The 13,035-nt window shown below is 46.7% G+C and overlaps 1 protein-coding gene across 7 annotated transcripts; it reads left to right on the top strand.

Annotated features, from left to right (window-relative positions):
- The first annotated feature begins 592 nt into the window (after positions 1 to 592).
- Positions 593 to 12,017, top strand: IDNK (IDNK gluconokinase). 7 transcript variants are annotated; one of them, XM_047755146.1, is made up of 5 exons: positions 593 to 681; positions 2,732 to 2,762; positions 3,188 to 3,274; positions 8,667 to 8,710; positions 10,794 to 12,017. In XM_047755146.1, the coding sequence occupies exons 1-5, from the start codon at positions 632 to 634 to the stop codon at positions 11,158 to 11,160; spliced, it is 579 nt and encodes a 192-aa protein (XP_047611102.1). In that variant the 5' UTR covers positions 593 to 631; the 3' UTR covers positions 11,161 to 12,017. The 7 variants fall into 7 exon arrangements, with proteins under 7 accessions (XP_047611102.1, XP_047611103.1, XP_047611108.1 ...); XM_047755147.1 differs by having other exon boundaries at positions 611 to 681; positions 3,192 to 3,274; positions 10,794 to 11,203; XM_047755152.1 differs by lacking the exon at positions 593 to 681 and adding an exon at positions 1,211 to 1,465 and having other exon boundaries at positions 10,794 to 11,203.
- Positions 12,018 to 13,035: the final 1,018 nt, after the last annotated feature.

Genomic DNA, 13,035 nt, shown 5'->3' with positions numbered 1-13,035 from the left:
CCAATTTCATAAAGTATTCATACCTATCTAACTATACAGGAGGAGATCATTTGGGGAACAGATGCTTTGTCGCCGCATAGTGAGGAAAGGTGTGGATTCATTTTCTGCTTATTCTTTTTACATTATTATTTTAAAATAGTAAATAAAAGCTCTTTCTGTTGGTGGAGAAGAAACAGCAGGGTCCGTTGGGGAAGGGCGACGCTCCCCTGCAGCGGAGTGGGGTACAGGAGAAGAGGCCCGCGAGCCGAGAGGTTAGCGGCCAGCTCCCTGCACCTAGCGCCGGTACCACTTACCCGCGGCCGTGGAAAAACTGCAAGGCGGAGCAGCGCCGCGTGTGCGCGTCTCCGCGGTCGCTGCGGGGGGCGGTGGGGGGGGGGGGGCGCGGAGCGCCTGGGGGCGGGGTCTCAGCGCGGGGCGGGTCTCCTCGGGGCAGGGGCGCGGGAGGAGGGGCACGTCTCGCGGGTCCGAAGGAGGTGAGAGGTGGGGAGGCTGGGGAGGGAAGGGAGGGTGGGGCGGAGGGGCGCTGTTGGGGTGGGGTCTAGGGGGGAGGGGCGTGAGGCTCCGCCCCCTGGCTAGGAAGGCGTGGCGTGCCCGCCCCGGAAGGCGGCGGGGAGGAGCCAAGCAGGAAGGAATGGCTGCGCCAAATGTGCTGCTGGTGATGGGAGTGAGCGGCTCTGGGAAGTAGGTCTTGGAGGGGTGGGGGCGCAGATGGCGCAGTGAGGAGGCGGCGCGGGGCGGCAAAGGCTCTTCCCGGCCTGCAGAGGCCCTTCCGGGCCCACGGGAACTGGAGGACCTGAGGGAGTCTCCTCTTTTCCTTTGCCGATGAGGAAGTAGAGACCTAGGACACCTGCTCACCCCCGAGCGCCTGGCCTGAAATCAGGGTTCTCTGTTAAGAAAGGGGCTCTAGCGAAAGCGTCTTGTGAGGAGGCGCCTGCCAGGGCTCACATGGAGTAACGGGTTCCACTTGCCACCTGGAGCTGCTTGGGCTGTCACAAGTGCCTGTGTTGGGGAGCTTTTTGTCAGAAGAACGTGGAAGGGAGCAAGGGGCAAAGAGCAGGGGCAAATCTCGTCTTTGTCAGGCTGGACGGAGTGCCAGCTTCCTCCACCCGGTACCTGGAATTTTCTGATTAGATTTTGGAAAGTGAATTTAACCCTCTGATCTATTGTGTTCCCCCTTCCACTGGAAGGACTCAGTATTATTATGAAGAGTGACCCCTGAAGGTTTGCGGGGAAGGAGTAACACAGCATACCACAGAGCCTCTGCCCAGCCTAGTCTGGCCACCTTGGGGGCTGAGGAAGTCTTTGGCTTCCTGATTAGACCAAAGTCTAACATTGCCCTTTATCAGAAGAGGCTACAGCAGCATTCCACCAAAGACAACAAAAAAACAACTAAAACATTACAAACTTTAAAGGCATACAGTACCCTTCTAGAATTTTCTGAATCAGGAACTGCTCTTGTGGTCAGGTGTGTATTAAAGACCCTTGCTCCAGGTAGGTTAGTTTAACTTTACAAAATTATTGTGGTTTTTTTTTTTTTTGGTCTTTTTGCCTTTTCTAGGGCCACTCCTGCCGGCATGTGTAGGTTCCCAGGCTAGGAGTCTAATTGGAGCTGTAGCTGCCGGCCTTCACCAGAGCCACAGCAGCGCGGGATCCGAGCCGCGTCTGCAACCTACACCACAGCTCACGGCAATGCCAGATCCTTAACCCACTGAGCAAGGCCAGGGATCGAACCCAAAACCTCATGGTTCCTAGTAAGATTCGTTAACCACTGAGCCATGACGGGATCTCCTTTTTTAGCTTTTTAAGGCGGCACCTGTGGCATATGTAAGTTCCCAGGCTGGGGGTAAAGTCGGAGCTGCAGCTTTGCCACAGCCACAGCAATGCTGGATCCTTAACCCACTGAGCGAGGCCAGGGATCGAACCTGCATCCTCATGGATATTTTTTAGATTCATTTCCACTGCACCACAACAGGAACTCCCAAGATGGGGAACCTTGACCTGGAAATAAAACATGGAGCCTGAAATCCCTTGCTGTGTGTGACTGAAGAAGTTGGGAGAATGTAGAACTGCTGCTGTGGTGTGAGGTAGTGAGAGTCAGGAGTCGTGGTCTTGGTTCTGCTGCTGTGCCATTCATGTGCCCCTTACACAGTGGATTGGATGAGGGAAGTCTGCACCATATGATGCATATGGTTATGAAATCTGTGCATTTAGTAAATATTCATTGAGCTGAATCCTTCCTCGATGTCACTGACATAGAGTGAGCAGGACAGAGATAAATCCCTGCCCTCAAAGAGCTCACATCCTAGTAAGGGAGGCTGACAGTAAGGGAATAAATACTCGTGTGGTGTGCCAGGTGGTGGTGGGTGCTCTAGGGAAAAAATAAAGGAAAATGTCAGACCCCTCCCTCCAAATATCACTTTGTTAATTTAGTGTTTTTTTCTTGAAAAATATCTATAAAACAGGAACCAAAAACTTAAGGAAAAAAATTTCAGGAGTTTAGTGAGATCTTATGCATTGCTCTGGGGGGAGAGGGGAGGAGGGGGATTAATGATCCCTAGAAAATTATTTCATGAAAATTAAAGTCATGCTCTAGACGCCAGGGTCAGGAGCACCTGCCTCACAATTTCAGTATCATAAGTTGTTGGAAGCCATCTGCTTCCCAGGGCTTGTCCGACTGAAGAGGCACAGGTTGGGAAAGGGCAGTTATGTGACCACCTGTATCCTCTTACAGATCGACCATCGGCACCCTGCTGGCATCTGAGGTAAACTGTTCTAATGCCTCCCAATTGCAAGTAGTCCCATCATGTGGTCTCATTGCTTCTCTCCCCTTCCCCTCCCTGCCTGCCTTTTCTTTTGGCCTGAGAGGTTTGTAAGCTCATCACAGACACCTCTAGGCAGCTTGTGAAACCCAATGAAGCAATTTTGGTTTTCTCCTTGGTGATTATAAATAGTGACGAATGAAAAATTAAAAAAAAAAAAAAAAGAGCTGCAGAACTCAGTGGGCGGAATTAGTGAAGTGGCATTACACACCTCCCCCTCCTGCACGTGGAGGGAGGGGGGTCTTCTCAGGCTGGTGGGGAAGAGGGTGACAGGATTGTTTGTACACCTGCCCCACACGTAGCCCCAGAGTGGCTGTCGCATGGGGCCTACTACCTGCAACATACTCCCTCTCGCTTTGTTCTTAAAGCTAGGATGGAAATTCTATGATGCCGATGACTATCACCCAGAGGAAAATCGAATGAAGATGGGAAAAGGTATGCCGCTGAATGACCAGGTAAGTTTCACTGTCTGTCTGTATTTCCAACACAGATGATCCAGCTGGGTGACAAAGGTGAAGATCCCTGCAGGGCTTGGTGTAGTGAAGTTCCTGAGTCATGCACTTACATGCACTGCTCCAAAAGTCAGGTGCACAGGAGGTCCGCCACCTATGTTAGCTTTGCCCCTGAAACTCCTGTTGAAACTCGGCATCAGGAGTGATGTCCCCTCTGCCCCAGCTTGGCGGGCTCTGCCAGAATACTTTGTTGAGGGATTCTGATCTGCAGAATGTAATCCTTGAGGGAGCAGAGGCTCTCCTGTGCTTCATATGTGGGGAAGTTCATCTTTTCTTCCCAGGACCTGTCAGCCTACCATGTCACAGGCCCTGGCATCCACCCCAAAGCCAGAGTGATCTTCGTAAATTCCACTGTCCCTCTGGACGTTTCCCACCCATCTCAGGATCAAGACCAAACACCTAAACTCCTACAGGGGTGTGGTCGAGCCAGACTGACATGCCTCACTCATCTCTTTGGGTGCCATGCACGCCCTCCCTGTCACCACTGGAACCACCTTTGCCCCTTTCAATCACCCTACCGCCATGCTTCCCCCTGCAGGGCCTTTGTGTCTGCTGTTCCCACTGTAAGGAAGGCACTGTCCCCCCCTTTGCAATGACCCTGCTTGTGCTTCACGTGCTCTCATGCCCATCCTTCAGGGAAGCTCTCACTCTCCCTGACTTACTAGGTAAAATGTCCTATATTAAACTCTCATGGCACCATATCCTTTATCGTCCTTGTCCCAGTTGCAGTGTGGCATTTGATGGTGTGAGCATTAGATTAATATTTATCTCTGGGAGTTCCCGTCATGGCACAGTGGTTAACGAATCCGACTAGGAACCATGAGGTTTCGGGTTCGGTCCCTGGCCTTGCTCAGTGGGTTAAGGATCTGGCGTTGCCGTGAGTTGTGGTGTAGGTTGCAGACACGGCTGGGATCCTGCGTTGCTATGGCTCTGGCGTAGACCAGTGGCTACAGCTCTGATTCGACCCCTAGCCTGGGAACCTCCATATGCCACCAGAGCGGCCCTAGAAAAGGCAAAAGACAAAAAGACAAAAAAAAATTATCTCTGCAACTAGATTTTTACCTCCAAAAGGGCAGGGAGTGTGGCCATGAACCATTATATATCCCCAGAGCCTGACACACAGTACATGTCAAAACATATTCGTGGCACATTTGTGAATGAATGGAAGACTGAGTGACTAGCCCTTCATTCTTTTATGAACTGTCATAAGGCCCTTTCATAGAGTGTCTCTCTCAAACCAGAATCACAAACTATGGATTCATTGGTGTGACTGGCTGTAACCCAGGAGAGGCTAATGAGGGTGGGTTATACAGGGCTGGGTCCACAGAGCAGCAGGGAGCAGCAGCACCAAGGGTGGGTGCCAAGGTGTCCAAAAGGCAGGTACAGAATGGAACTGGCCAAAGAGCAATGCTGGTGGTTCTGCTTTCAGTGACCTTGGCGCACCCCCAGTTGTGCCCCACGTTCTTTGTTTTGCCTTGAAGGACTGGAGTCACTAACTTAGATCTAATTCTAGAGCACTCTGAGGGTTTCTGTTTGTTTTAGGGAGTACACCTTGAGTTCGCAGTAGTTCAAAGTTAAACCATCAAAATTAAGTTTGCAACACTTGACTTTAGAAGGTAGAAGGGAAACCTACAAGAGATACAGAGTAATAATTTAAGTCTAATAATGAGATTGTGCTAGAGGTAATAGACATAATATAGATAACCTGGCCCCGCCACTGAGTTTGTGTGACCTTTGGCAAATAGCTTAGTGTCTATGTGGCTCATTTTCCTCTTGTGAAGTAGGGATGGTGACAGGACCTATTTCATTGAGTACCTGGGGGGATTAAATGAGATAATATGAAAAATGTGCAAAGAAATGTCTGAGGCTTTCAGCAAAGATCATGTCCTATCGTTATTGCTGATGTATCTGTGTACATAATATGTGTAACAGAAACCATTTCTGTGGAGTGTGTAAAATGACTGTGCCAGGGTTATTTTATTTTTCTCCTTGGCAAATGCCAATAAAAGTTAAATTAAGGAACAAAGTAAAACAACCCAAATGGATGGATTTAAAAATGGCATTTGAGCATCCTTCGTCTTGTTCCCTAGTGAGATTTGTTAAGTGGGCCGTACGGATGGGAGGGGTGAAGAGTAGAATTCAGAAGAGGAATTTACTGTACAGAAGAAAAGGTTATCAGTTACTGGAAGAAACATAACAAGTTACTAAATATATTCAGAGGAAGCTGTACAAGTTAGCCTGACTTTAGAGAGAAGCAGAACAGGGAAAGAAGTAAAAATGGCAAACGGTTTACATTTTTGCCAAAAGCCCAGCGAGCTTACAAGTGAAGGTGTGGGTCACAGCTGAGCTGGCACCAAGGCCCTCCTGGTCACCCTGGCAACCAGCCCCCTCCCTCCCAATACTATGCTGAACATGAGGTAGAGCATTCGAGGCAGAGGTCCAACTTTGCCTTGGGAAAAGAGTCTCCGGAAGATTTTGTGCTCAGAAGGCTGAAATGTGAAGGGAAGGAACCTAAGTGGAATACATCAAGGGCTCCCATCCTCAACTGTTTAATTGACTATTTCAATTAAATTTCAATTCAATTAAATGGAAACTCCAGTTCCTAGGTTACATGGCCACATTTCAAGTGCTCTAGCTACATGTGGCTGGTGGCTTCTAATCCAGATGGTTCAGGGAGAGGGCATTTCCATCAGGGCAGAAAGCTCTATCAGACAGCGCTGGTGCAGAAAGATATGCCACCTAGGCTGTGGTCCGTGATTGGCCTGATGGTGATTAATTTCCAAGCCCCCAGTCAGTGAGTTTCCCCCATGTGCCAGGTCCCTGGTGTCCTGCCAGCCCACAGTGACATCTGAGCAGACTTCAACCTCAAAGTCTACTTAAAAGAAGGATTTTTTAATTTGTTTTTGGTCTTTTTTTTTTTTTTTTGTCTTTTTGCCATTTCTTGGGCCGCTCCCGCAGCATATGCAGGTTCCCAGGCTAGGGGTCGAATCGGAGTTGTAGCCACCGGCCTACACCAGAGCCACAGCAATGCGGGATCCAAGCCACGTCTGCAACCTACACCACAGCTCAAGGCAACGCCAGATCCTTAACCCACTGAGCAAGGCCAGGGATCGAACCTGCAACCCCATGGTTCCTAGTTGGATTCATTAACCACTGAGCCACGACAGGAACTCCAAGAATTTTTTAATGATTAAAATGCTTATCCTGTAGAGAAAATTTAAGCAGTATTGAAAAATTATTTCACATAATACATCACCCTTTGTTTCATCTTCCAAAAATACCAACCAATTGAATTTGAGTTTTTCCTCCCATGTCTTTTGGGATATCTATTATTTTTACATGCATTCTTTCCTCTACGACTTAAGTTCACTTTTGCACAGACAGAACCAGTCCCTCATCCCTTCTGCTCCCCTCCCATGTCCCTTGCCCTCTCTCCACCTCCCCCCCACAATGCTGGACACACTCCTCTACTATTGGTTCCTCTGAGCACCCTCCCTTTAACCATCATCCCCATCCAGAAGGCCAGGGAAGCCTTCTCTGTCCTCATGATGCTCTGATTTAGCACTAAGGGATAGGGGTGGGGTGAGGGTACATGGCCCCCCTCCTCCCCACATGGAGGGACTATGAGGAACAAGGGGACCTAGAATGCAGGGATTCTCATTTGGGTAATGTTTCCTCCTCTCTTTCTCCTAAGACGTTGTGTGTTTGGCATCCCCAAGATATTTATCATCTGTAGTAACTACTTACAGCCTGTTCAGTGAATTTGCTCTAATACCTCCTCTGTTTTGCCCAGTTCCGGAGTCTGTGAAAAGGAGATCTTGAGGACGCCCTTTCTTTGCAAACGCTATGCACACAAAATGTGGAGCTCTTGTGTCCACGTCCTCTATAAGACACTGACAATGAAGTCCACTCCTCAGCAGGTCACCCAAGGTCTTGACCATCCAGTCCTGACCTGCCTCACATGTCACCCTGCAGTGGAGGCAAGAGAGAGAGTGCACACTAACTCCCTGGTCTCTTCTTAGGATGGTGTTGATCCATCCCATCATGAGGACCCCAGCCTCATAAGTTCATCTAAACTTCATTACTGACTTCATCAATATCCTCTCATTGGGGGTATGAACTTTGAGGAGATAAAAACATTCAGGCCATAAAAATAATATATTGTATACAAGCTGCTTCAAAGAATAGAAAGAAATAGTCGCTCTACTTATTTTACGAGGCTAGTATCACTTTGATACCAAAATTTAACATGGACTATGCAAGAAAACAAATGCAGGAGTTCCCATTATGGCTCAGTGGAAAGGAACGAGACGGGTATCCTGGGGAGTTCAATCTCTGGCCTTGCCGCGTGGGTTAAGGATCCGGTGTTGCCATGAGCTGTGGTGTAGGCTGCAGACATGGCTTGGATCCTTCACTGCTGTGGCTGTGGCACAGGCCACAGCTCCAATTCAACCCCTGCCTGGGAACGTCCATATGCTGAGGGTTCAGTCCTAAAAAGACAAAAAAAGAAAATGAAAACAAATGCAGGTCAACTTCAATTATACAAATGCAAAAATCCTAAGTAAAATGGTAGTCATAATCAAATATTCGAGAAAGGATTTTTAAAGACTCAATGTTTCTCAAATATGCATCAAAGAGATAAAGGGGGCACAGTTGGGACAAACACAAAACCAGATTCTTTGTGAGTTGAAAATCATTGAAGCTGATTCATGAGCACAAAGAAGTCTGTACTATTTTGTCTGTTTTTGTATATGTTTAAAATTTCCATAATAAAAAGAAATTTTTTTAATGCATTATGGCCAGTCATTATTTATGCCAGGATTTCTTTGTGAAGCACTGTAGGGTGTCCTATGTAAACTTCCTCTACCTTCTCTAGAAAAATACAAAATTCTTAGAATGCTTTTATCTGAGGGGAGCTTTGTTTTTGGAGGGTTTGAAGAATAGGACCAGGGAGCAGCTGACCTAAGGGTTTCTGTGAGTACCTTTCTACTTTTGAGATCAGAGGCACCTAAAGAATCATGCACTGCAATAAAGGAGATTTGTAAACGTATCAGAACCAGAGAAAATATATTTATAATACAGAGATTTAGATAGGGGAGTTACACACTGGCATTTTAGGGCGATTTTTATTACTGTGAAAAGAGCCTCTGACACCTGGACCAGGAAGATGTTTCTGTGCTTAACTGCACAGTGACTTGACCTCTTAGCCTTGTGCCTGGCCTACTCCTCAGAACCACCAAGATCTCTCTCGACCTTAACATTGATGAACATGATTATGTTTCTGTACCAAAAAACAATACCTAGAAAAGCCACTTTGTGTCTGCTTTAATTTCAGGACAGAATTCCATGGCTCTGCAACTTGCATGACATTTTACAAAGGTAAGAAAGCTTCAAACCTCAGATAAGCCAGGGGGTAAAGAAAACCCATCAGAAAGTACAGGGGGAAAATGACTTGAAATCATAGCCAACTGATGATAAAGGATCCCAGAAATGAAGTGCCCCCTCTATCTAGTAACCGACAATGATTTTAATCAGCCACAGTCCTAGAGTTTAGTTGGAGTCTGCAATCAACCTTCTAGACAACTCCACAATTACTGGTTGGGAATTTTGGTCAGCCACTTGGCTTCTATAATGGGGATAAATATAGTTCTTACTCACAGATTGTTGTGAGAAATTAGTGAGATGAAGCATGGATAGCACTTAGAATGGTACCTAATATATATAGTAAGTGCTTTTAAAAATGATGTTATAGCTATGTCTTAGCCACCACTTTTATTTCCTCCTACTTCAAGTTCTGACAACCAGGAAGATTTGGCGTCATTTGTCAGCCCCAGGACTTTAGTCCCAAACTGATGAGCTCTGCAGCATGCCTCTGAGCAAAGAGGTCCTCCACCAGCCATCCCTGGTTCTGATCCCTGGGAATCCTGGTTGGACCATGAAGTATAAAAAAGGGGCAGGGATTGGGTTTTAAATCTTGCTTTCTAAGGTGAAGTCTTGTTTTATAAATCTAAAACCATCTGGGCCATATAAAATTAGAATACACTTAGGATTAAAAATTCAGTTTACTTTTTTTACACCGCACAGACATGGCTGGCAGCTCTGTCTTTGCATGGGCTTAGGGTTTTAAGGTTTGGGGTTTCAGGGCTTGAGAACTCCTGCCCACTGGGCCTCCAACATAAATGGACTTGTCAGAGATCAACTATACTGACCTGTGATGGAAGCAGAAGTGAAGCTCCTCAGGAGACTAGAAACCAGACCTCCAGGCTCAGGATAAAAAAGCTCTCTCACTCATGGCCCCTGGGAAGAGATGGGAGGCTCGGGTATATAGGTTTGTTGCTAATAACACCCACCATTCACTGGGTCTCCAGTCTCCAATGGCCATAGATCAAGGCCGGCCCCTTCAGAATTCTCAGTGCTCAAGCCAGCATTGACCTTTCACCTCTATTCCGTTCCTTGCTGGCCCCAAGCTGCCTGCCCGGGGGTGATACACATCGGCTTCATGGAAGAGAGGCTCGCCCCCACCTCTGGTCTTGGACGACACACTGGTTTTCCTTTATTGGTGCCCTGTCGCTCTACCTCTATTTCTGGCTCAGGTTTTTTTTCTTAGTGCATCCCTGGTTACTGCTCACAGCTTGCTCACCTTGACTACACAGGGACTGATGCTCCCTTTTCACCTGCTTTCCCCTGCTCTGCACTGCTAACTTCCCCAGACTCTGACACTCCGGCATAGTGTAAAAAGTGGGAATGGAAAGAAGCCAGTTGTGAAATTCAAATCCCTGAACACCTGTGGGGAGCCTGAGCCAAGTTGGCATCTGCCGGCAGCCCCCCACACCCACAGGCAGCGGCTAAGCCACATCCTACATCCATGGGGCAGAGCCAACACCGAGCAACCACTGCCTGTCTGCCAGGCACCCTGATAAACTTCCTCACCACAATCCTATATGCAGGTACTCAGCCCCACTTAACAGGTAATGCTCAGGAAGGTGAATGCCTTACCCAAGAGGGCTCACTAGTGGAAGGGCTTCACCTCAAAGCCAGGACTGTCTGATACTCAGCCACCATTTGTAAGGCCTTCTACTGTCAAGAGAAGTGGGACTAGAGTCCTCGACCTAGACTTGACATCGATTATTTTATTTTTTGTCTTTTTGCCTTTTCTAGGGCCGCTACCGCGGCATATGGAGGTTCCCAGGCGAGGGGTCCAACCGGAGCTGTAGCCGCCGGCCTACGCCAGAGCCACAACAACGCAGGATCCGTGCTGAATCTGCGACCTACACCACAGCTCACGGCAACACCGGATCCTTAACCCACTGAGCAAGGCCAGGGATCGAACCCGCACCGCAACCTCAAGGTTGCTAATAGGATTCGTTAACCACTGCACCACGATGGGAACTCTGACAATTATTTTAAATGTCTTCACTCTTAACATCTCTTTTTTTTTTTTCTTCTTCTTCTTCCTAAACAGAGATGTAGCCTCTGGACAGCATGTAGTTCTAGCCTGTTCAGCTCTGAAGAAAGGATACAGAGACATCTTAATACATGGAAAAAATAGTGCACCTCTGAAGTGTGATGAGCTGGGGAAGGAAGAAAAGCCCACTGAGGTGAAGCTCCTTGTGGTCCATCTGACTGGGTCGTTTGAAGTCATCTCTGGACGCTTACTCAGAAGACAAGGACATTTTATGCCCCCTAAGTTATTACAGTCCCAGTTCGATACTCTGGAGCCCCCATCTGCTCCAGAAAATTTCATCCAAATCAGTGTGGACAAAAGTCTTTCAGAGATAATTGCTATAATTATGGAATCTCTAAAACGAAATGAGAATCATTTATATTAGTCAAGAATAGAATTAGGCATAAATCTGTATCTTCCACCCCAAACCGTGTTCTAGTATCCTTGTTGAAATGTATTCTAGATTCGTCTTAAGGTGAACAGACTACAATGTGTTGAGATAGGCTTGTTTGGGTTGAATTTTAGTCATCTGCGATACACTTGCTACTCTTGTCATTGTGCTCTGGCATATTCAGAGAAAAGGAAACACTGAAAGTAAAGCTTCGATTGACATTTAAATTCATGTGACCCCATCAAATGATCAGAAGAGATTCTCTCATCTTATTTAGAATATTCTTGATCATGCCTGTACTCAGTGAAATCAAGGAAATCTGGCCATCCTTGGTACCCTCTGGAGACTGGTTTCAGGAGCAGAAAAACAAAAAACTGACCACTCATGAGCAGTCACATTACATACACCACACACCTCTTAATATATCTGTATATACACATATATATATATATATATATATATATATATATATATATATATATATATCACCCTCAGGTGTAGAGAAAGGACTTAATCATGGTACTCTGAGTCTGTACTGGGCACTGTGATGGGCCCGCTGGAGGGTCTGAGGGCTGTAACACAAAGCCCTGGCTCTCAGGGAGTCTCAGTTGGGTGGAAAGACAGGGCCTCTCATATCCTCCAGGACCAGCTAGAGTTCTCAGTTTTTTGCAAGAAAGAACTGATTTTCAAATATTCTGCTAGACTTTCACGTGGGACCAAATGAAGCAGCCTGTTTATAATTATAGCAAGATTGAATCTATTTTATACATAAATAAAAGCATTTTTTGCAGTGTCATTTCAGATACACTGAATTTTCTAAGAATGCAATAAAGGGACAATTGTATTTTTTTTGTTTGTTTTTAACTTCACTGAGTGGTTTACCATTTCAGAAAAATCAGTGAATTTCTGTCAAGAATACAACTTCCACCTGCATTTGTAATTTTTCATTCTCAGTGACTTGACAGGCAAGGCATCGAACTCGCCCTACTGCTGTATTCATCTAGTGTAGCCATGTCCAAGCATCATATTGAAACCGATCAGTTTATTACATGTTACTTTCCTTTTTCTCCTTTCAGAGTTAAAGTATATTATTTGCTTAAGTTTTATGAGGAATCAATTTCACTTCAAGATGGTGAAGGGGCATTAGAAAATAGTTATTTAAAAACAAAAAAACGGTGGTTAACGAACCCGACTAGCATCCATGAGGACGGTGGGTTCAATCTCTGGCCTTGCTCAGTGGGTTAAGGATCCAGCATTGCTGTAAGCTGTGGTGTACGTCGCAGACTCAGCTTGGATCCTGTGTTGCTGTGGCTTTGACATAGGCCGGCAGCTACAGGTCCGATTCGACCCCTAGCCTGAGACCCTCCATATGCCACGGGTGCAGCCCTAAAAAGACTGGAAAAAAAAAAAAGAAAAAAAGAAAAGAAAGAAAGGGATAAAAAAGAATCTGGTGGGGCTAAGAACCATGGCTTTATTCTTCCTAAGAATGACTGCAGGGAAACTAAGGTGTGGGCCAGTACTGCCCTCTGGTGGCCCTGGGGTGCATAGCAAGAACAAGCCTCTATCCCTGAGAACCCTTCCAGTCACCAAGAGTCAAGTCCCTGGGTCAAGGCGCTGTGGAATGCCGTTCCCCACCCAATCCTGGCCATACCCCTGCCCAGCCACTATGACCTGGGAAGAAGGGACAGGCAAGTAAAGTTTGCAGTGGCCAGCCATAGATTTCCTCAGTCCTGCATATACCACTTACCATTCCAACTGGCAGGACTCCCTAACACAGGTTAAATATTTTCCTCTTCTACAAAACAGGGTCACTGCCTGCTCCATAACGTTGTGAGAACTGAGATAACATATGCAAAGTGCTGAGACAAA

Source organism: Phacochoerus africanus, chromosome 12, assembly GCF_016906955.1.
Source record: "Phacochoerus africanus isolate WHEZ1 chromosome 12, ROS_Pafr_v1, whole genome shotgun sequence".
Lineage (NCBI taxonomy): Eukaryota > Metazoa > Chordata > Mammalia > Artiodactyla > Suidae > Phacochoerus > Phacochoerus africanus.
The sequence above is the reverse complement of the archived record's forward strand: the minus strand, read 5'-3'. Positions and strand labels throughout refer to the sequence as shown.